Source organism: Camelus dromedarius, chromosome 12 (assembly GCF_036321535.1).
Source record: "Camelus dromedarius isolate mCamDro1 chromosome 12, mCamDro1.pat, whole genome shotgun sequence".
Lineage (NCBI taxonomy): Eukaryota > Metazoa > Chordata > Mammalia > Artiodactyla > Camelidae > Camelus > Camelus dromedarius.
This window is the reverse complement of record NC_087447.1, coordinates 71,646,835-71,670,562: the sequence shown is the minus strand read 5'-3', so window position 1 is coordinate 71,670,562 and position 23,728 is coordinate 71,646,835. Positions and strand designations below refer to the sequence as shown.

The 23,728-nt window shown below is 37.0% G+C and overlaps 1 protein-coding gene across 8 annotated transcripts in view; it reads right to left on the bottom strand.

Moving 5' to 3' along the window:
- GRIA4 (glutamate ionotropic receptor AMPA type subunit 4) overlaps positions 1 to 23,728 on the bottom strand; it is a 432,578-nt gene that overhangs the window by 289,056 nt on the left and 119,794 nt on the right. For all 8 annotated transcript variants that reach the window (XM_064492857.1, XM_064492858.1, XM_031460664.2 and 5 more), the window contains one exon: positions 8,183 to 8,422. In XM_064492857.1, coding sequence (XP_064348927.1) covers positions 8,183 to 8,422 — 240 coding nt within the window. The remainder of the gene's footprint in view (positions 1 to 8,182; positions 8,423 to 23,728) is intronic.

The following is a 23,728-nucleotide window of genomic DNA, read 5'->3' as shown; positions in this document are numbered from 1 at the left end:
GTCCCTCCACTCAGCACTGAGTCCACTGCTCCCCTTCCTAACCCACTGTGGTAATGGCCTGTGGAATGTGGGTTAATAAGGGCAGGGAAGAAACACTGCAGTAACACCAAAGGAGATGCGCTGAAGGGAGCAGGAACCGCCTTGCCTCTTTGTGATTGTAGTAGCCCCTGTTATCTGAGGCTTCACGCTCCACGGTTTCAGGAGACTTCAGGAACCTCAGTCTCCACAGTTTCAGGAACCTTTGTGGTCCAAAAATATTAAGTGGAAAAGTGCAGAAATAAGCAATTCATAAGTTTTAAAGTGCGTGCTCTTAGAAGTAGCATGGTGAAATCTCCTGCTGTCCCTGCTCCGTTCCACCTGAGACATAAATCCTCCTTTTGTCCAGCTATCCTGTAACTTAGTCACTCAGGAGCCAGCTTGGTTATCAGATCAACTGTCATGGCATTGCAGTGCTAAGTATCCAAGTCATATTTTTACTTTTGGCCACAAAGCACAAAAGTAGTGATTCTTGCAATTTGGATATGCCCAAGAGAAGCCATAAAGGGCTTCCTTTAAGTGAAAAGGTGAACGTTCTTGACTACCTAAGAAAAAAAAATAGCATGCTGAGTTTGCTAAGGTCTATGGTAAGAGCAAATCTATCCATGAAATTGTGAAGGAGGAAAAATATATTTGTGCTAGTTTTGCTGTGGCACCTCAAACTGCAAAAGTTATGGGCACTGGGTGTGGTAAGTGCTTAGTTAAGATTAAAAAAAGTATTAAATTTTTACACTAGATATTTTTAGAGTGAGAGACCACATTCATATCACTTTTATTATAGTATATTGGTATAGTTTTCTATTTTATTATTACTTATTATTGTTAATCTCTTCTTGTGCCTAATTTATAAATTAAACTTTATCACTGTAAAAATATAACATATAAAGGGTTTGATACTATACATGGTTTCAAGCACCCACTGCGGGTCTTGAAACGCGTCCCCCTACCATGGAGAAGGAAGGGCTACTGTTCTATTTCTCCCTCAGTTATGGATTCGAATCTCCATAGGGAGCTCTACTGTTATTTCTATACCTTTGCCCTCCCACTGGCCTGGATCCAGCAGGAAGGCAGTGATACATGCTTGAGAGATATAGTTAAATGTTATTCTCCCCCTGTTGGAATGCATTATCCTCACACTTGGCAGCTGGAAACAAATACAAGTTTGGCATTGTCAGCCTGCACCGTAAAAGTAATAAAAGTCAGTAAGCAAGTGTATTTGGATGAACTATGAAGTGTAGTCTAAATCTTAATGAGTTCACTATAAACACAGATGATTGCCAGAGGGTTGTCATTGGAGGTTTACACAAAGGGAACTCCTCTTTATCCTGGTGAGGGTTTTAGACTTAGATATTTCTTTTTTCAGGATTAAAAAATAAGTTGAAAATGGAATTGAATGCTATCAGGAATTAAAGATAAATTACTTACCCATTCTTACATAATACCACGTTGGAATCTGAAAGATTCTTACGTCCTGAATTTATATGTCAATTAACTGTTTTGCTATTATTAATTTTGTTTTTAATTAAAGAAATGGCCCAGAAGTATTTTAAGTGACACAGTTAATGGTGAATGTGTGCTAGCAAGGTATCAGTATGTGTGGTAATCAGGAATTGGAGATGGGGAGAATGAGTGAAAAAGGATGCTTGAAATCAGCAGTGTAGACAGACACGAAGCACTCCAAGTCCAGTTGATAGGTTGTATGGATCCCACCCTACCCGAAAGGGATTTCAAGGAAGGAGCAGAGGCCAGTAATTTTACTTTGGTGTGAACTGAAGTCATTATGCTATGTTCTTTAGTGTTATCTACTCTGTCATCCCTCTATATCACTTATGGATTTGAGTTTAAAGGGATCCTAGGAGTCCATTCCTGGTGATGGATGAGAAAGAGATTAAGGTTCCCAGTGCTCCTGAAATAAATCATGCTGCCTACCCACTCTAGGTTCTGAGAGGAGGCAGAGAAAGAGGAAAAGAGCAATGAAATGAAACAATATGAGGGAAAAAAACAGAGAAGGAGATAATTGGAGCTGAATCCAGAAGGAAGATAGGAGAGTTCTCTGGAGTGATTTATGCATGTTTATTTTGGGGAGAGTAAAAGAGATGCCATTGAGTGGTGTCTCATGCCTCTTCTTTTTCATTTATTGCTTTTTCTATTACTTAGATCTCAACTTTTTATTTTTTTGCAAAAGGATTTAAAGCAGTTTAAAGATAAAAGATATGTATGCAATAAAACTCCCAAAACAGAAACAAAATAGCAAGATCCCCCACCTTCTCCACCCAAACATACTTCTCTTTCCATACCCTTGTCACTTCTTCCACTGGCTTCAACGTATGCATACTATACCATCTACAACATTGTTTCTAGGTTTCTGCACATCGCAGAATGTATTTTTGTAAAAAACAACGAGAAACAGACCAAAGGAAACAAGCCAAAACTAGCCAAAGTTAAGTTTTATCCTCTATGCTTTGCCAAATACATCTCTCCTAGGAACAATTTACATAATGTTATAATATTTATTAAGATAATGCATACAAGATATTTAGCAAACTGTGAAACAACACCATTTGCCTGGAAAGCACTAATGTGAGTAAAACTTTGAGCATTAAGCATTAAAGAAAACTGGAATTAAGCAAGACAAGGTCAGTGTCAGCCACTGCTTATGCCAGACATGAAATCAAAGTTGCTGGCCATCATAACAGTTCTGAAAAATACTGACAGTGATTATTAGAATTTTAAAAATGTTAGGTTTCTGTCTCTTTCTCTGTCTTTTGATCATAAATTCATCTTGTTACCAGTGTTGTTAGAAATGGCCTTAAAACATCATGAATTCTTAAAATTCTGGGTGATAGACACAGGTAAAAATATGTTCTTCTGAAAAGATTTATTTCAAAAATAACCATGACTTACATTATAAACATTTAAATTAGTCTCTTTTTCACTCAAGGAAAATGCTGTACTACTTGATTTTGAAAAAAGTCAAGATTTCATATTACCAAAATATAGGTCATTCAAAATTTTTCTAAATATTTAACTTAATATGTCTAAGTCAAGAATGTTTATTTTCAGCCTGCTCCACAATTCTCATCACAACAAAACTGCATTCAATTCAAGTACTATTCGTACAGGAGATGCTTTTTTCATTTTGACTGTTCTATGAACCATTTTAATGGTAAAATGGTACAATGAATAAGACATGAGTTACATGATTAGTTTTTAGAGCTTGAAAATTACTTGATACCTATTGTCAATGACTTAATTTGATTTGTCTGTTAGTTTATTTCATATTTATGGGACGCCTATTGGGGGTAACTATGCTAAAAATGAAGGATAAATGTAAAAAGACATAATAATAACGGCAGAAGGACTTACATTCTAAGGGAAGAAAAGATGTAAATGTACACACAACACAATGGGAAAATTACTATAAAAAGGATTACACACAGGGTGTTCTCTGTGTTCTATCCTTACATAGTAAAATATGAATCAAGAAGACATTTGGAAATTTCATTTAATGGGAGATATGCTATTGCAGATGAATTCAGTGGTTAGATATGCTGTGTTGCCCAATACAATAACTATTAGTCAAACGAAATTATTTAATCAAGTAAAATTAAAGAAAATTTAAAATTCAGTTCCTCATGAAGGTACATGAGCCACATTGTAAGTGCTCAATAGCCTCATCTTTATTAACTCAAAAATCTTACCAAAGTTCATATTTAAATGATGTTTTATAATTGTTTTTCCCAAAGAGGCAATGATCTTTTTGGAAAATATAGTTGTCTTCCAATTTAAAATTGTAAAACATCTAGCTACGTATCAAAGACGAGTTTCTAACTGTCAAGTAGAGTGCTGTGTATTGTTTCCCAATGAAGTCATAGCAAGACAATTTATTTTCAGAAGTGTCTTGCTCATTGCTGCATTAATGCTTATCAAAGTACTTGATGAAAGCTGAACAATGAAGTTTTACTGAGTGCTAAATGGATATATTGAACAAATAAATAAATGAATACTTTTTTTTTTTTTTTTTTGAGATTCAGCCAAAGAAACAGAAGCAGGGAGCTACCTGCTGGTAGCGATCACTTGTTCCACCTATTATCTTTTTCTTTCCACCCACCATTTCCAGGGAAGGAATAGAATAGTTGGAATATAAAATATCAAAAAACATTAAAGATAGTTTCAATTAGCTTTAAAGAAAATGCAGTTCAACTTTCCTTCCTTCCTTCCTTTCTTCCTTCCTCTTTCTTCCTTTCTTTTTCTTCCTTTCTTTCCCTTTCTTTCTTTCTTCCTTCCTTTCTTTCTTCTTCTCTTTCTTTCTTTCTCTCTTTCATTCTCTCTCTCTTTCTTTCTTTCTTTCTTTCTCTCCCTTCCTTCCTTCCTTCCTTCCTTCCTTCCTTCCTTCCTTCCTTCCTTCCTTTCTTTCTTTCTTTCTTTCTTTCTTTCTTTCTTTCTTTCTTTCTTTCTTTCTTTCTTTCTTTCTTTCTCTCTCTTTCTTTCTCTCTTTCTTTCTCTCTTTCTTTCTCTCTTTCTTCTTTCTTTCTTTCTTACCTCTTTCTCTCAAGTGTGAACAAAATACAGACAGGTTCACACAGCTAATCAGTAGCAGACCAGGATTAGAACACAAGTTCCATATCAGATGAAATAATCATTACTTTTATTGATTATAATTCAACATAAAAACAATAAGTTATGACAGAGTGAAGCTCTGGTACATTAAGAGATCCCCAGATAACTTTAGGGGTTAAAAGTTTAGAAATAATTGAATGGATCATTGAAATAACTTATTCCAAAATAAGAATTTATGAGGCATCAGAAAGTCATGTTCTACTCAATTTATAGAGAAATTCAGGGTCATATTAAGGTAGTTACTTATAATAAGAAAAATATTTAGATGAGAAGTTCACGATGGCAGTAGGGGATTAGAGAAAGTACTAAAATATACCATACCATCTTATTTCTTTATGCTTGGCTTTGTGCATTATTTTTTAAAACTCTGATCTTTAATGTTGATCTGTGCTCTTTTAATTTTACGTGATGTGAAAATATGGATGACAGCCAACTATGTTTATGATAGAAGTTAATCATATGTTCATAACTGAAGTTCATACCTCAGTTGGTCATAATGATACATAATTCAAGAGGAGATAGATTTGGCTTGTGGTCTTAAACTCATAAAGTGAGCACAAAAATTTCAAATGGGAGAAGTTATTCTTGCTCTTTGCAAGTACTGGAGGAAGACCCAGAATATTGAGAAGAATGGTAGTATCATGGCAGAGTGAGGCATCTGAGCATGATGAAATGACCGTTTTCCTGTATTTCTCATTCATGCAGTTACCACTTGGAATAAAGGTGTATACTCTGAAGTCGAGTTAGGTGATAATAGAAGACAATTCAAAGGTATTGAATCCTGAAACAAGTATTGTAGAGAACTAAGAGAGTGTCTAGAGAGTGACTTGCCTCAGCTGGTTAGAAGCAAACCAGTTAAATTCTAGTGTGGTGACAGGAAAAGGTAGGCTTTTTGTGCAGCAAGCCAATAAGTAGGTTAAAGGTTACATGATACATATTAGAAGAAATAGTGCTTGTACCATGATAAGTTTAAGACTTTGAAGGCAGAAATTTAACCAGGAGAAAGGATCTTTACATAGTCAAGTATTGTCTGAGTATACCAGAGAGATCTGATGGTAAAAAGAACCGGGAGGTGGCTCAAGGTTGGAGCATCTGACTTGTCATGCAGGAGTGAGGATCCCGGAAAGTATAAACTGGTGCAAAAGCAAAGCACTGCTTTTAATCCCTGTTTGGTGGGGAGGCTGATGCATGAATGCCTAGAACCCTCCCCTTGCCAGAGACTGGTTTGCACAAGGGCAGGGGAAAAAAGTAAGACATTGGTTCCACTGGCATTTCAGTGAGACTAAGATGTCGTAAAATGAAAGTCTTCTGCCCAAAGTGGCAAACTGAGCTGTGTCATAACACACTACAGGAGGAACCATCTCGTCTATATTTCTTCACGTTATGATTCAATTTTTGAACCAAAATCAATTTTATTGAAGTGTAAATTTTTTTGCATTGACACTCATATTTTACAACTGATGAACCTACCTTTGTACATCACTATCATGCAAAGTCCTAGCTGACAGAAGGGTTCACCCTTGGTGCTGTATATTCTATGGGTTTGGACGAATATATAGTGACATGTATCCACCATTATAATATCACACAGAGCAGTTTTACTGCCCTAAAGCCCCTCTGTGCTTTACCTGTTCATCTCTCCTTTCCTTTAACTCCTGGCAACCACTGATCTTTTTATTGTCTCCATAGTTTGGTGTTTTCCAGAATGTCATGTAGTTGGAATCATAGGGTATGTAGCCTTTTCAGAATGACTCCTTTCACTTAGTAATATGTATTTAAAGTTCTCCCTTGTCTTTTCATGTCTCAACAACTCATTTATTTTCAGCTGTGAATAATATTCCATTGTCTGAATATACCACAGGTTAATCATCCTTTCACCTCCTGAAGGACATCTTGATTGCTTCCAAGTTTTGGCTATTGTGAATAAAGCTGTTATAAACATCCATGTGAAGGTTTTGTGTGGTTTGGGTAAATACCAAGGAACATGACTGCTGGATAAATAGTAAGAATAAGTTTAGCTTTGTAAGAAACTGCCAGATTGTCTTCCAAAGCAGCTGAACCATTTTTCATCCCCCTCAGTAATGAATGAGTTCCTGTTACTCCACATCCTAACCATCATTTGATGTTGTCAATGATCTTGATTTGAGCAATTCTGATAGATATGTAGTGATACCTCATTACTGTTTTAATTTGCATTATGATTCATTTTTCACTGTCTTCTTGCTTAAGGATTTTTCCAAAAGTTAGAATGAACAAAGTAACAGTTTCTCTAATTTGTAATACATTCTCTAGGATGCTTTGGATTGTCAGCTATTGAAAAATGTATCATGACCTATGGGTAGGTTCTCAAACTTCCAAAAGAGAATTTGAGTATGCCACAGCCATGCATAAAATACACTGATAATATTAAATTTTCTGAGCTTGTTTCCAAAAGGTAAACTTATGAAGAATGCCAATATAAGGAATGTACTAGGATTACCACTGGTGAGACATCTTATATGACAACCTATTTCCATCTAATTAAACATGTGAATTTTTAATGAGAAAGGTGAATTCATTTAATAAGTTTTTGTCTCTGAATATAGGGAATTATGCTTTGGATTTTGAAGGTACTTATATCTTTAAAAGATTTATTTTGCTTGTTTATTGTTCTCACATTTAATTGTTTTACTCATTTCACGGACAGAATTGTATTCAAGGATGTTCTTGAAATGTTGCCTGTTCAAACTTTTCTTTTAACTTCTTGTCTGCTAATAAATCTTACACTTTAAGGAAAAAGAATGAAGACAAAACCTCACAGGTGATTCTCTAATATTTATTCTCAAATATAATATGTTGCTATGATTCTAGTCACTAAATAAAAAACAGAGCTGAAAAAAAATTGGAATTCCTTAACTTATGTCTCCAACCAAAAGTCAAAGTATATCAACATTGTACAAAATTATATGGATTGCCAATAATTTATGTCAGTTATCCACCTTGTTTCTCCAGCACATGGATCATATGGGATCATTTATTAACCTTTATAGACTGATAGGTAAAGATAAAGTGAAAGGTTGCCAGCATGTAGAAGCCTTACCACCAAATCTTTATTTTCATTGTCATGACCCTTCAATTACTCATTTAACATTTTGTATTTCAAAGTCAATGCTATGGCTCAACCTGCTACTATTTTAAGATGTTCCAAAACATTAAATCATTTTTATTTGAGGTAAAAGACAAACTTATTTTATGATTGTACCTGAAATATCATCATGGAAATGTAAAAAAAAATTATATACTTTAATTTCAACTAGTAACAGAGCATGATTTTCTCATGAGCAACCAACCTTGTGAATTTGAAGCTCACTTAATTAGAAAATTTTCCCCAGGGTCAAGATAAAAATACTGAGAATATACATCGATCATTTTCTGATTTTAGCCATACTGGGCATCAAAATATTTTGTTAAATCACCTAAGTGATACAAAGCCTTTTCAGATTGAAACTTAGAGTTTTACTTATAGAGATGTGGAATTGTGACTTACCTCTGTCTGTGTCATACAGGAAGACAAAACAATTCCATTCATAGTGATCCAGCAAACTCAAGAGTGCTCCTCGTAAGGAAGGCCTTAGCTGCAGCACAAACTGGCTCTCCCCCTCCGTGGGGAAACTTGGTGTGATGAGGGAGATGTGTAAGGCGCTGCAGAATGAGGTCAAAGTATGCACTGACCTCTTATCATAGAGTCCAAAAATGGCAAACACTCCTCTAGAATACTGGGAACAGACTGAAACAAAAGAAAAACACACAAACTATTTAGCACACTCTGAAACTCTTGACTCCACATCTGCAGCCTATGAAACAGAAAAATCTCTGAATCATTGATATGTCAGGAATATAATAAAAGGAAAGAGTAAAAGTGATGTGTGCAATTAGTTATACAAACAGTGAATTCTTGCGTTTGTACTCAAAGCCCTGCAGTGTATGAGGTAACAAGGGGTTTTCTCAAAAAGCCAAATTGAATTAAATGGAAATTTGACTAAAATGAAATAACATATGCATTTATCTTCTCTATTTTGAATTGTTCTGCATTTGTTATTCAGCCTAAATTGTTACTTTTTTTTTTTTTTTTTTGCATTGGCCGTTTTGGTTTTTATCACAACCCTAGAGTTCTCTTGACTCATGCTTTGTAAAACAAAGGTTATGCTATCAGGAAAGTCCCTTTTGGGGTATCCTAAAAGCTTAGTGGAACTGTGGCCAGCTGAGTAGCTTCTAGATGGCCATAAAGCTAAGGCAAAGCAATTCCCGAACCCAACAGAACCAAGTCTTCCTGAAGTGAAAGAACCAGACGCAACCAGGTGCACAGCCTCACCTTTTGTTAAGGTGTTCCTTCTGTGCTTACTTTATTGAGAGTTTTTATCATGAAAGGATGTTGAATTTCCTCAGACTTTTCTCCTGCATCTATTGAAATGATCATAGGACTTTTATCTTTCATTCTATTAATATGGTTTATAATATTTATTAGTTTGAAGATGTTGAACCACTCTTTCAGCCATTATTTCTATAAGTGGCCTTTGTGTCCCTATCTTTTTCTCTTCTTCTTCTGTAACTCCCATAATGCATAGATTGTTTTCTTAATGGTGTCTTATAAATCCTATAGGTTTTCATTTTTTTTCATTCTTTTGTTTTAATGTTCCTCTAACTGAATATTTTCAAATGGTGTGTCTTCAAGCTCACTGATTCTTTCTATTGTTTGGCTGAGTCTGCTGTTGAAATTTTCTACTGAATCCTGCAGCCAGTCATTGTATTTTTGAGCTCCAAGATTCCTGTTTTATATTTTCTATCACTTTGTTGAAATTCTCATTTTTGGGTACTGTTTCTCTGGTTTCTTTAAATTGTTTATCTGTGTTCTCTTGTGGCTCTCTGAGAACCTTTAAGACAATTATTTTGCATTCTTTTTCAGACAATTCATGGACCTTCATTTCCTTGTGGTCAATTACTGGACATTTACTGTGTACCTTTGGTGCTGTCATGCTTCTCTGATTCTTTGTGATCCGTGTAACCTTCTGTAGGTATCTGTGCATTTTAAGGTAGAATCTCCTCTTTCAGACTTCATGGACTGACTTTGATATGGAAAAGTCTTCTTTTGTGGGTTGGGGCATGCAGAAGCATTTTGTGGCTCCAGTCTAGTCTAATACTACAGAGTGTCAAGTACAGGAGTGTGTGGGAGCTTCAGGTCTGGGGGTCTTAATCAGCTCAGGCAGCTGGGGTCTATGATGCTGCAGACTGCATGGTCTTTGGCAAGAGCTGTGGCTGCTAAGGCTTATGGGGTTCTCAGTGGCACCTCCAGGTCCAGCAGCTAGGGGTTGTGGCAGGTGGCAGTGGTGGCCAGAACCAGTGGTGTGCACACTCTTGGCTGGCTGTATCCACATACACAGTGGAAAGAGCTGGGGCCAGCAGCAGTAGCCAGGGCCAGCTACAGGAGCACCAGCAGCTGTGGGAGCCCTGGTTGTTGGCACATAGTTGTGTGACAGTATGGGCTAGCTACAAGTGTATGCATGGAGGTGGGGGCTGGTGATGGGAATTGAGGCAGGCATTGTGCAGGTGCTTGGCTACCAGGGTTAGCTGTGGACATGCATGGAAGTGCAGGCCAGTGACAGGAGTCAGCTTAGATTTGGGTGCCAAACAGCTGTGGGGAGCCTTGGCTGTCAGTGTGCACTCATGCAGCTGCATGGGCTGACCTCAGGCATACATATGGCACTAGAGGCTAGTGATGGGAATAGGGCCGTGGCATAAGGTACATAGCTTTCAGGACAAGCTTCAGGCAACCACTGCAGTGTTGATCAGTAGCAAAAGTCAGCACCAGATCCATGCCCACAGCAGGTGTGGGGGCCTTGGCTATTGGTAGGCACTTATGTGACTACAGGGGCTAATAACGGGTGTGCACACAGCAGTGGAGGGTGGCTGCAGGGGTCTAGGCTGGCATCTTGCATGTGCATAGCTGAAAAGGATGGGACTGGCTGCCAGTACAGATCCTGGGTTCTGACGGGAAGAGAGGGGACTTAGGCAGCTAGTAGTCATGAATGTAGGACAAAAACTTCAACCATGAAATATGTAGGGAATCTTTGATGGTTGTCCCAATTATTGGTTTCTTCAGGGGAGAAATCTGCCTGGATCCTCTGTGGAACAGTCTGCTGGGTCCAGAAATAAAAGCTGTGATGGTCTGCAGTGTCTTTAAGGGTTGTTGAGATATTTAGCAGCGAAGCCTACTGAGGTCCTCTGACCAGCAGGCTACTGGGAACCAAGGTCACTCCTGCACATGGCTGTTTCTGGTAGCTCTTCCCTTCTTCCTTGATCCTAGATGTCTGCAGATGTCTCAGCTTTATGGTTTCTGGCTGGGGTTAAACCACAGTGGGTTCTTTGTGCAATTCCCCAAAATACTGGAGAAGCTAGTCACTCACCTGCTCTCCTTTTCTGGGCCAAGAGAACTCTCTTGGGGTAGGGAATTCCCTTTTGGTACTGAACAGTGTCAGTCTTGGGGAAGGGATAACAAGGCAAAATGAAACTTTTCTTCCTACACTTTTTGTGTAGATTTTTGCTCTGTTGTGTTGCTAAAGCTTCGTAAGTGGACTCTTGAGCTCTCCAAGAGCTATTTTCATTTGTGGATAGCTACCTAGTTATTCTTTGTAGGAGGACAGAGGTCTGGGTCTCCTACACTGCCATCTTGGTCATAAAATTCTAAAATATCTCCACATTCCACCTGAATAAAACCATGACATTTAAGTGTTTTTACCTAGACATTGTTCTCCTGTCATACATGTTATTATTATTAAATATTGTAGTTCCTCATGTATTTAATCATTTTAAACATAGCGTAGCATCTATCGGATATTTCCACTATCTGAAACACTTGGTAATTTAACACTCCCTTGTGTTGATTCTAATTCTTGTTCAAGGTGGATTGTCAGAGTATTTGTCTGATAATTTTGGATTGTGAGCTCATTTTAGCAAAGTCTATCTGTGAAAATATAGAGAAACCTGCTTTGGAGAAACATTTCTTGAAAGTCATTTTGCATTTACTCTGCCAAGCATCCCAGTGTATTTATATGTGTGGTGGTGGTAGCAGCAGTGTGTGTGTGTGTGCATATCTGTGAATTCCTCAGATTATGGGCTCTTAGAAAATGCAGAGTACATAAATTTTACAGGAAATTCACACGAGAGCAGACAATTGCATAAAAATTCTCATGGGAAATCATTATTATAATTTTTTTGTGTACAGAGCTCCTGGCAAGCCACTAAAGATATACTCTCACTAAAGCCATAGCCTGGTTTGTATGGTAGTCTCGACTCCAACTTTTTGCCAGTTGTTGGTACAATGTCTTTAAAATCATGCTTCCATTCAGACATTTAATTCAAATCTCCCAAGGAAAGCCAGAGTGTCCACTCTTGTTTTTAAATTATTATTGTTTCCAGTTTCCTAGTTCTGTCCTTTGGATATATATATTTTTTACTTTCTTGTAAACTCAGCATGCATTTAAAAAATCTTATAATTGTTTTTTAAAATATGTTTTATGTTAAAGAATCAGTAATAATTCTGTAACTGGAAGTCTTTGCTGCCTGCTACTAAGATGCTATGATCTCAGGTAGAAATTTCATCTGAATTTACATTTGGCATAGCCCCTAAAATATTTTGGCTTTTCAGTGAATTATCAATCCTAATTATGCAAAAATGTCCTTTTCCTGCAAACTTTCCCTAATTCCCTTAGACTGAGTTAGCAGCCTCTCCTCTTTTGTGCCCTCATACTCTGGGCATTTCTTAAAAACCTGAACTTCCTTAGCTGTATTTGTTATAATTATTTTTTGATATTGTCCATCCTTAGCAATAGCCCTGAGATTCCTGGGAGTCTTATTCATCTTACATTTTTCAGTGGCTATTTTGCTGACTGAACAAGTGAATAAATAAGCTACAATAATATTTTAAGGAAGAGTATCATTTTACACAATCTGATATATTATCATTTCTCAGAAATTTGATTAGTTGCTAATTATTATATTGTAATAAAGTTTCTTGTTTCTCTTTTAGCTACTCGGTTTATATATACAATTAAGGTTAGACATTATGTGTTGTAGACATATTGTATAAATGTTTATAAACACATTTCAGCAATAATTGTTGGGTAGTAGTAATAAAAAATCTCATCTGTTAATATTGGGGGGGCAAATTATTAATTTTAGTTACCAGAAATAGAATGTGTTGAGTCAGTAAGTTCAGGGGAAGAAGACTGGACAGGCCAACATTGAGAAGAAGTCAGCAAGCTAAAAAAAGAGGAAACTACAGGGTGTTTACATTCCTGTGATCACAGCAGGGAGGTAACCTAAGAAAGTGTTGGAATTAGGCCATGTTGGACAAGAGTCTCAATATAGATTTTGAACTACACAAGCCTTATTGCTGGCTCTCATGGTTATCAGCAACCTCCTTTTATGAGTGATATTTTACCAATGCAAATAATGTTAACTATGATAATTAGAACAACAAGTGAATTGATAACTACATTTTGCAGATAGAACTAGGGAGGAGTTCGTGAGCTAGAAATGGGTGAAGTTATGGGGATTGTAAAATAAAAGAAATTATGCCAGGGATTGATTTGGTACTGCAGACCTGTTGTTCCTCCTTCCCATGATTAGTCAGTGTACATATGTTACCTCACTTGTTCTACCTGCTCGTCATTGTTACGTTGGTGAAAACCCGAAAAGTAAACATACTCTCCCACTATGATGGTTTTGGCAAATTAGCTGACATTGTTAGCGTTTGTGCCAGTCTATTGCATTGAATAATTTCCCTAGCTTTTTCTGCCACAAGAAAGGTTAGGGTGCGTTGGCAGAAGACTGAAAAGGTAAAGACAACAGCTTATTCCTTTAGATAGACCCTTACATTTTACAAAGAATATTCACGTATATTACCTCATTCATTATTATTGCTATTTTATTATTGTTACTATTATAATTTACATTTTATATAAAAGAAAATATTAGTTATTACCTAGTGAATGAAAATATGGGTTACAGAAATTTATCTAATGTTTCAAATTATCCTCCTTGGAACTGCTAATTTCTTCATATCTTCACTCCACATAATTTTATTTTTTATTTTTATTGAGGTACAGTGGATATACAACATTATATGTGTCAGTTGTAAAACGTTATTTGCAATTTTAAATGTTATAGTCAATTTATAGTTATTATAAAATATTGGCTTTATTCCTTGTGTTGTACAATATATCCTTGTAGTCTATTTATTTTATACTTAGTACTTTGTACCTCTGAATCCCACATCCTTACCTTCCCTTTCCCCGTTAACTCTCCCCACTGGCAACCACCAGTCTGTTCTCTATATCTGTAAGTCTGTTTCTATTTGGTTACATTCACTAGTTTGATTTATTTTTTAGATTCCACACATATGTGACACCACACCATACTTGTCCTTTCTTGTCTAACTCACCCCACCCAACACAATACCCTCCAAATCCATCCATGCTTCTGCAAATGGCAAAACTTCATTCTCTTTGTGGCCAAGTAACATTCCACTGCACACATATGCTACATCCTCTCTATCCATCCTTTCATTGATAGACACCCGGGTTGCCTCCATATCCTGGCAACTGGAATCAAGGCTGCCATGAACACTGGGGCTTACATATCTTTTTGAATTAGTGTTTTCATTTCCCTCAGATATATACCCAGTTATAGCCAGAGTTACAAAAATTGTTTTTCTTGTAAAAATCTTAATTACATATTACTTTTTTTGAAAGTCACTTGTATCTATGGCAACAGAAATATGATTGGAAACTGCAGAAGGAAAACATGTCAGTAGGCTGACATCAATAAAAAAACTAGAAACATGAAAAAGTTGACAGTGTAATGTACGGCATGTGATCACAGTGGGTCCGGGAAATGGGAAGAGAGCAGAACAGAAAAGAAAAAAACTACTAAAACTCTTAAAATTATCATTTCTATTATCCAATTTGTATATAATGTGTAGGCTACATTTGTCTAAGAATTGCCATTTTTTGAGCTAAGATGACAGGAGTTATGAGTTGTTATAGTACATTTGTAGCACGTATCACCAACTTGACCCCCAGAGTCCAGAGAACATGAGCTTTGCTTGTCCCTACATTTTTTTCAATTGAATATGAATGCCTTATGGTGGAGTATACACTCCTCAGTAAGCAGCAAGCCAGATCCCTTCCTATTACTACTACTACTAGGACATTTCAGGTATTTACGTTAACAGCCCAGCCTTGTAGATATTTGAATTTGACTAAGGATGGAGAAGCTATTCATGTTTCAACATAAACATAACTGTTTCTTGGTTTGGGTAAACTGTATAAAGTACTGTAAAAAGCATTGATGTATCTTCCATTTGTAGCAGAAAGAATGCACTGCAAAAAGGATAGATTTAACACTATCACCCACTGTTTTACTCAGCAAAGGCTTACAATCATCTTAGTCACTGTGCTGAATATTTCTAATAAAGTATAGTTAATAGGGTATTTTCACTGAGAAGAGGTTCACACTCCAGAGGACAAGACAGAGTTATAAATTGGTATTTCAGGATGGGGAATGCAAGAAGGAATTGGTACAGGGAATGAGGAGGTACAGAGGAAGGGTCCAGAGTACACAGGGAAGGCTGACTGGAGGAAATACCTATCTTGGAGGGTAGGTTTTAAGAAGAGTGATTAAAGACATAGAAACCAATAAGTAGGTTACTGTAGTAAGCCAAGAAAAATATAGTAAAGGAATAATGTTAGCACAGTTGTTGTAGGCATAAAGTGTAGAGGTCATATTTAGGAAATATTTAGGAGTTAATTAGGCAGAATCTAATAAATCATTGGATGAAGAGGATGAGGAAGGGGGAGGACAAGCAAGAAGACAGACTGAAGGGTGACTTTTGATTCTATCTTAAGTGAATGAATGAATAGCTATCACAAAGGTGATGTTACATTTGATGATGGATTGGATTTTGCTTGGGTACTGTGGGAGAAGAGCAGTTTTACATCAAAAACGATAGATTCCATTTTGAATGTGCTGAGTTTAAGAAGTCAGATGCCTGGCAGGTAGTTGCATATAAAAATATGAAGTTGAGCAAAAAGAAATGGGTTAAATATATAGATGTGGAAAGAGGTGGGTGTGAAAGTCAATGTGAGATGCCTCAGGAAGAATGTGCGATGAGACTTTGGTCTGAGGATACAACTATAAGAAACAATTCATTTCAAGGTTATAGCAGACATTATCAGAATAGTAGGAGAGCTGACAGATGAAAGAAGAAGAATGTTTCAAGGAACAAAAGATGAAAAGTATAACATGTTACAGAGAAAAACTTCGTAAATTTTCATTTGAGGATTTATTTTTAGAGGTCTATGAGTTGTTTGTGAGACTTTGTGATATTGCTGTTAGCATCTTAATGGTTATCCAAAAGTAGGTAAGCACATGCTGAATCATCTAGATGGTCTCTTTGAAAAAGAGTTAAGCCCTGGTATCTCAGTAAGCACTTCTATTTCTCATTAAAATCACATTTAATACCTCAAGGACAAATGAAAAAATATTAGGCAATCCATGACTGCTTGAATATAAACATGGTGGTGAGAAGATGGCACTTGGTTATTATATTCTTAAAATACAATAAACTGCCACCAGAAGATTCAAAACTCTGTGCACTTTGCAAATATATACTGTAGAGATCCTGTACCATAAAAGCCCAATCAGACAGGAGCTGAGGTCCCTCTAGGGGACTAGGGAGTGGCCAACAGAAGGAATCACAATTATCACACTGTTGCTGATCATGGGGGCTGGAGGGTGCCAGTGAAGTGGAGGGCGCAGCCTTCTCTGCCTGGGCTGAGTGGATGCGTCGTGCTGGCTGACCCAGGCTCACTGGCTGGAGTGGGTTGGGGGCATGCCTGGGAACCTCAACTTTTCAGGAAACTCTCAAATTTGGGGTTCACAAAGGAGAAGCCAGAGAATGCTGTTTGGTCCATGGAGTCGATGAGGTGTTCTTGTTGCTGTAGGAGGGGCATGGCTTCTCATCCAGGAACTCTTGGTTGAAGTTGCTGTGCAGAAGCACTTCTAGGAGATAATTAGCAATATGAGCAATAGTGAGTTCCCAATAATACATTTTGAGGTTCATGATTCCAGCAACAATTGAATTAGATATCAGTAAAATGTCTTCTTTAATGATGTAATGCTAAATTTATCTTCAAAGGAATATGACTTTACAGAGTATCAAATGCTCTCTCTCTCTTTCTCTCTCTCTCTATATCAAATGCCATATATATATTATATGTATGTATGGAGGAAGATAGGAGAAATTTGAGCATATTTATAGGTTAAGGAAATGGAGCCAGTAGAAGAGGGAGACAGACTACAGAAGATAGAGGGGGCAGTAATTAAGGAAGGTCCTAGAAAATAGAATGTTTGGGGTCAGGGATGGATGTAAGGTTGGCCTTGAACGAGATGTGCAGGTGTGTGAAGGGTACCTCAGTCCATAGATTTTACAGATGACAAGATTAGATAATATTTATGTGGGCTGGTAGTTTCCTAGTTGCACTGCTATGAAAGGCAAGGTTGTATTAGTGAGATTTGATAAGGGTGTTTGAAAATGGCACACATTTCAAATGGTTGCAGGAAGTGTTTAACCAAGAACACATAAAATAGCTTATAAGTTCTACGATGATGAAGAACCATGCCTATTTCATCCACAACTGTATCCAACACCTGTGCACAATGCCTGGCAACTGGTGAGTGCTCTCTGAAATCTTATTGAGTGAATGACAAAACAATATGTACGATTAAATGAATACTGATAAAAGGCAGGATCTGAAAAATATGAGTTGGAAGGGGCAGTGACTTAGAAATTTCTGATTTTCTTCAGACACAGCACAAGGATAGTGACCAAAGCGAATAATAAAGAGAAGTTGATGGTCAGGAGTTCATTGCTTTTCTTCTTGAAGCACAGTCTTCTCTCGGCTTACCTAACAGCACCCTCTCCTGGGTTTCCTCTTACCTCAACTCTTGTTCTCTGTTTCCTTGCTGTATCCTTGTATCTCCCTGTCCAACCTACCTTCCAACTTTTCTTCCTTCCTTCCTTCCTTTCCTTTCTTCCTTCCTTCGTTCCTTTCCTTCCTTCCATCCATCCTTCCTTCCTTTCCTTCCTTCCATCCATCCTTCCTTCCTTCGTTCCTTTCCTTTCCTTCCTTCCTTCCATCCTTTCTTCCTTCCTTCCTTCCCACCCTCCCTCTCTTTTCCAGCTTCATTGTGGTATGATTGACACAATGTCCTATTATCAAATAATGACATAGCTCTTCTTCTACGCTCATTCTTTGTATAATAATCTCATCTATTTCTACAATTTCAAATATCATTCATGTGCCAGTATTTCCCTGATCAGTATCATCTGTTTTGTCCTCTCCGATGGGCTTCAGACTCAACGATCGATGTTTGACATCTCCCTTTGATTGTCTATTTGGGCCAAAACAGAAAAACAGTTTTCCCTCACAGAACCTGTGATCTGTTTCCCCTACTCCTAGTTAAAAGCATGACCATTTACCAAAATATTTTTGATTTTTATCTTCTTTTTCTTCCCACATTGAAGTTGTGAGCAAATCTTGGTGCTTTTACCTCCGAAATGTCTAAAATACATCTAAATCCGTTCAGTCCTCTTTGCCTCCATGTGCTGCCATTGTCCTGCCCAGCCCACCGCAGAAGTCTGTAACGGTGCTAACTCCCTGCTTCCAGTTTTCTTCCTCACCAATTACTCTCCAGGCAGCAGAGAATGCAGGTAAGATTGCATTTTATCCCTGCTTGAAATTTCAATGGCTTTTCATCATATTTAAAGTAATATTCATGTGGTCTGAAAAACTTCTAATGAAATTATCTCATTTATTTGCTCGCTTCTGTATCTCTTTTCTCAAGGACAATATAAGTTTTACAAGAGGAGATAACATGACCTCCATCATTTGACAATGATGTGTTCTCGGGTTCTTAAACTGGCACATGGAAAGTGTTCAATTAATATTTGCTGAATGAATGAAATCATGGTTCCCTGTAAAAGAAATGAGGAAAGAAGATAGACTAGGAGAGTATGGAATGACTGGCTGGAAGCTGCTAAAGTCGACTTTCAGCTTGCTGAGCTGACCTGGGTACTTAAAAGCTTTCATTTCAACTGTGAGTTTGTACTTTTGGTCTTTATGTGTGTTATCCCTTCCATTTCAACTGTGTGTTAGCTCACTATTGGTTTGCAATTAAAGCTTAGTTTCTAAAAGCTTCCGGCTATGATGATATAGAAATTTAATGATTCTATACAAGTAAACCAATTAGAGTCAAAATTATATATTAATTTTTAACACTTTAAACTTCAGGTCCTACTTTACATTTCTCCCTACAATGGATAAAAAATATACTTTCATATTTTATGTTTTTATCAGAGCAATATTATACTTGTATTTTTTCACATTGAACTTCTGCTAGCTAGAAGATGATGAGGCTATGAGTTTGCCCAGCGGCACATGGCCTGGAGCTGCAGGTGAAGTTCTGCTAATTTGTGGCCTTGCAGCCTCTCCCCAGCTTCCCACTGCACAGCTCCTGGCCCTAGACTTTCCTGATTATTGTTTCCCACTCTAACTTCTTACTGTTCATTTTTAGAATCTTGCCATTCATCTTTCTTCTAAAAGAAGTATTATCACCCAACTGGATCTTTAAAATAATTTCTCTTAAAGCACTAGCAGTTTCTATGAATTCTTTACAAATTGGAAAGTGTTCATTAAGCATTTCCTCTTTCTCTGATTATTTGTTGGTAAAATGATAAGCCCCTCATGTTCAGATTTGAAAAGCTTCAATCAGATGGTGGATTGAGCATGCTGGGCCCAGGATTCATTAATTTATACCTTTAAGTCATTATCATAGGTTATTAATATGTAAAAGCTAATTTTCTTAGATGTCTAAACTGCAGTTAGCTACAGTACATGAAGTTACTGAAGCTCGTCACCATAAATGACAAGTCGCAATGCAACTTACACAAAAATATTTCACTATAATTACATCACAATTAAGCCCTTCTACTTTCTCAGACGTCTCCTCTGAAGATGCTCTGGACAATGCCATGGGAGAGCACAATGAGAGAGAATCACAGGCTGCCCTCGCACAGCCCTGTATGTGCTCCCCTTCAGTTTGATAAAATCTCAGCTAGAAAGCACATTCAAATTCTAAATTAAACCAACGGAGAGCTTAGCAAAAGTATATAGGCTTGTTTGCAAATTTCTTTCCAGAGTCAGGCCATCATAATGGAAATGTATGGTTCATTTTTCTTTCAAAGCCTACGAAGAAATAAGCAGAAGACTGTTTGCAACACCCAGCATGAGAAGCAAGATGCCATTCAGTGCAAGACGGCTTCCTTGACAGTAATCTGGGTGTTGCAACGATTCTTTACACTACTAATATGTAACTGAAAGGTTCCACCAAGTGAGCCTTTAGAGGAAAGGAAGGTGAAAGGGGAGGAAGAAACCAACTCTAAAAAGCATCTAAATCATAACAAGTTTGCTTGGTTCTTGACTTGTCAACTTCCAATCATGAAGAAAGTGTAGGGATAAGGGCAACCAGTTATTTACTGTTTAGCAGTCAAGGATTTGGAATATAATTTACCTTTAAGTGGCTCCTTAATGGAAAAATTTGATTTATCATCAGTATTTTATTCTATATAACACAGTTGCATAATATCAGAGGATTCAGTATGCGGTAGAAGCACTTTTTCAAGGGTCTAATTGATATGTTGAAAGATTTTCCTCATCAGAGGAGACACAGCTGTCTTCCTGAAAAGCATTTAAATACATCATGGAAGTGGGTAACATCAATTAAAATGGAATGGAATAATATTTGGCAGCTATTTGAGTGGGTTTTATAAACAACTGTTCGCATGAATATGCTTCCTGAATAACTGAAGTGTCATCACTTATTTTGGATGCAAAATTTGTGACATTTGTTTAATGTCCTTCTGTAATACTAGACATAACTCTGTGATAGCAAGGACTCTGGCTGCTTTCATCATTATCTTTTTTTCCCTCCAACATCCAGCATCATGCTCGGCATATAGTTGGCGGTCAGTAAATATTTGCTGAATGAATAACCAAATCAACAGAGACAAAGAAGAGGTCATGTGTGAAAGGTATTTGAGATTCAATATTAAATTATTGGCCTAACTAACATTTTGAATGAAACAAGCAGCCATCAGAAGCAAATCTAGCATGTAAAATTGTATTTTCACAAAATATAATTATGCCTCATTGTATTTAAGATGGTACAGTTTTACCCAAGTTAATTTATATGCAGCTTGTTTGGAATTCATAGCTTACATGCCCTTACTGGGACTGCCTGCTCTGTGCTTTAGGCTAAGGCTACGTACATAGATGTTCTAATGCCATGCCACAAGCTTGAGGGAGCCAGCTAGCTGAGGAAGGGAAGGGGAAGACAACTGAACAATGATTAAATACCTACTGTGTGGCAGTCCCTGTGATAGTCATTTCTGGTCACTATTTCACTCAAACTTTGTGACAACTCTGCAAAATAGGCATTATTCTCATTTTTTTCTTTTCTTTTTTTTTTTAAAAATTAAATTTGGTAATTTGATAACTTGTATAAGTTTATACATCTAAGGGGGGGAGCAATTTTTAACCCAAGTCTGATTCCAGAGTTCATGCTAATTCTACTCTGCTGCTTGAAAAGTAAATCACTGGATAAGCACCTCTTCTATTCTGCTCTGCTGAAGGGATTTTGGCCATTATACCTTTATACTGCTGGCAGAGGCATAGGAAGTGTACTTCATGGAAACAGAAGTAGATCTTAAGGGATTATGGAAAATCGATTTTTTTATTAAAAAGCTGCTTCTTAAAGCAAACCAACCTTAGCTGTCAATTTAAGAAGAACAAACACATACCTAACTCTGACAAATAAGATTGCGTTATTCACTGTTTATTTATTTATTTTTGTAATTGTGCCTTTCTAAAACATATTGCCCAAAATCCTAGAAGAGAATTTACAAGCAACCATGACTAGATGGATATACTAAACATTTGCATGGTTTAGTTAGCTCATCTATGAAAACATTCCCATTCTAAAATATAATATTAGAATCAGTAGTCAGATGTTAGTGAGTTGGGAAGCCCCATGAAAAGACTAGCAGGATCCCCAGGCAGGGCTACTGCTTTCCCGCCAGCGCCATCTGATTCCTTGGTCCGTCTGTATTATCTCACTTTTGTGCTTCTGTTAAAAGGGCTTGCTTCTAGGAAAACGAAACTTACCCTTAAGATTCTATTGGTTCCCAAGGCTCACTCCTGATCGGTCCATTTGTAACACCTCATTTGCATATGGTGTGAATCTAGCTCACTCCTGATTAGTTCATTTGTTACACCTACTCTGCATATGAAGTTGCAAAATGTTGCAAAGTCTCAACTGGCAGCCTATAAAAGTCTGTGTAAACCTACAGACAGGGTCCAGAGCTTGGAGTGTTAACTCCTCTGGGCCTGCAGGCGAAATAAACCTGAGTTCTCCAGCCCTCCCAGTGCTGCTTGGTCTCTCACCAGGATCCAGGTTGCTATAACACTGAGCTGTAACATACTTTGCTGTAACATTAGTAAAGATCACAAAATGGCTGGTTTAACTGTGTGTTGTGATGCATTATTTTGTCTATATTCAAGTGTCAAGAACAACTGTCAAACATCTGCACTGTCCACTAAGAAGGAAAACACAAAAGTGAAATAATGAACCTCTCCAGTGACTTTGCCAGTGTAAGCTGAATTTGTAAGCTTTTGGAATTCTCAGAACCACTTTCAGAATTTTCATACTTATATAAATTCTTATTATAAAGCCCTTTACTGCTTCCCTCTAAGCTATTAGGATATTATAGAACTGAATAATGTCTAATAAAAATGCTGTTTCATTTCCCTATGATATTAAACCATGATTTATTATTCAGAGAATACTATTTATAATTTGCTCTGACTACATCTGTGTGTGTGTGTGTGTCTGAGTGTGTGTGTTTGTGTGTTTTGGGTTTTGAGAAATTAGAATATGCCTTGGTATAATAATCACTATAATCATAATCCTTTTAAAAGCATTAAAACTTGAAGTATATATTTCCTTGCTTTTCTATTAAAATAACATTTTTTTCTAATAACTTTTCTTAGATTAGTTAAATCCCTTATGACAAAAAAAAAAAAAACAAAAAAACCAAAAACCAAACTATTATATAAGAACAGACTTTTAAAAAATGAAATTTGTGTATGTTTATTTACTGGCCAGTAAAAGGAAGAGAAGTTTATTCATTTTATCTAAAGGAAAAGAAATTATGCAATATAAGGTTTCATTACGTATATAAAGTAAATGTCAAGTGTTGAAGAGATGGACAGACACGTCTACTCTACCATATACTACACAGGGACATTCTAAAACTTTTTTTCTAAACAACTTGATGATTTGGCACACTCTGAAAGAAAAGAATAGATTTCAAAGCTATATAATAGCATTAAGATCCACAGTTTTCTGAATAATCACAAACTTTTCAAATATAATAGCTTTCTAATATAACCAACCATTTTTTAGAGAGGTGTACAATAATGAATATTTTTTCATTATGATTCTACAGCCACCTGATTATTCACCCAATGTTAACGTCCTCTAAAGGAAGACTGCAAAATTGACCCTCAACAGGTGCGAGGCAGGGAATGTGGATAGGTAAAACAGGCCAAGGGAAGGGTGATGACATCAGTAATGAACTTGAGGCAATCAGCAACGTGCTCCAACGAAAGGGGCTAGCCACTCCCATCTCCATGTAACTGTTCCCAATGTGGGATTAATGGCCCAATGTGGCTGGGGATTCTGATTTTTTGACAAAATATTTACATATGAATATCTGTGAGTAATCTGCTCATTGTTAAATGTTGGCCACCAAGTGGAACATTATTTATTTTAGAAGGGGTCAGGAAAACTTTTACTTGTGGGTAGCATATTACCTAGAACTGACAGTTTTCTGGGACTATTGCTGCCTTCTGTT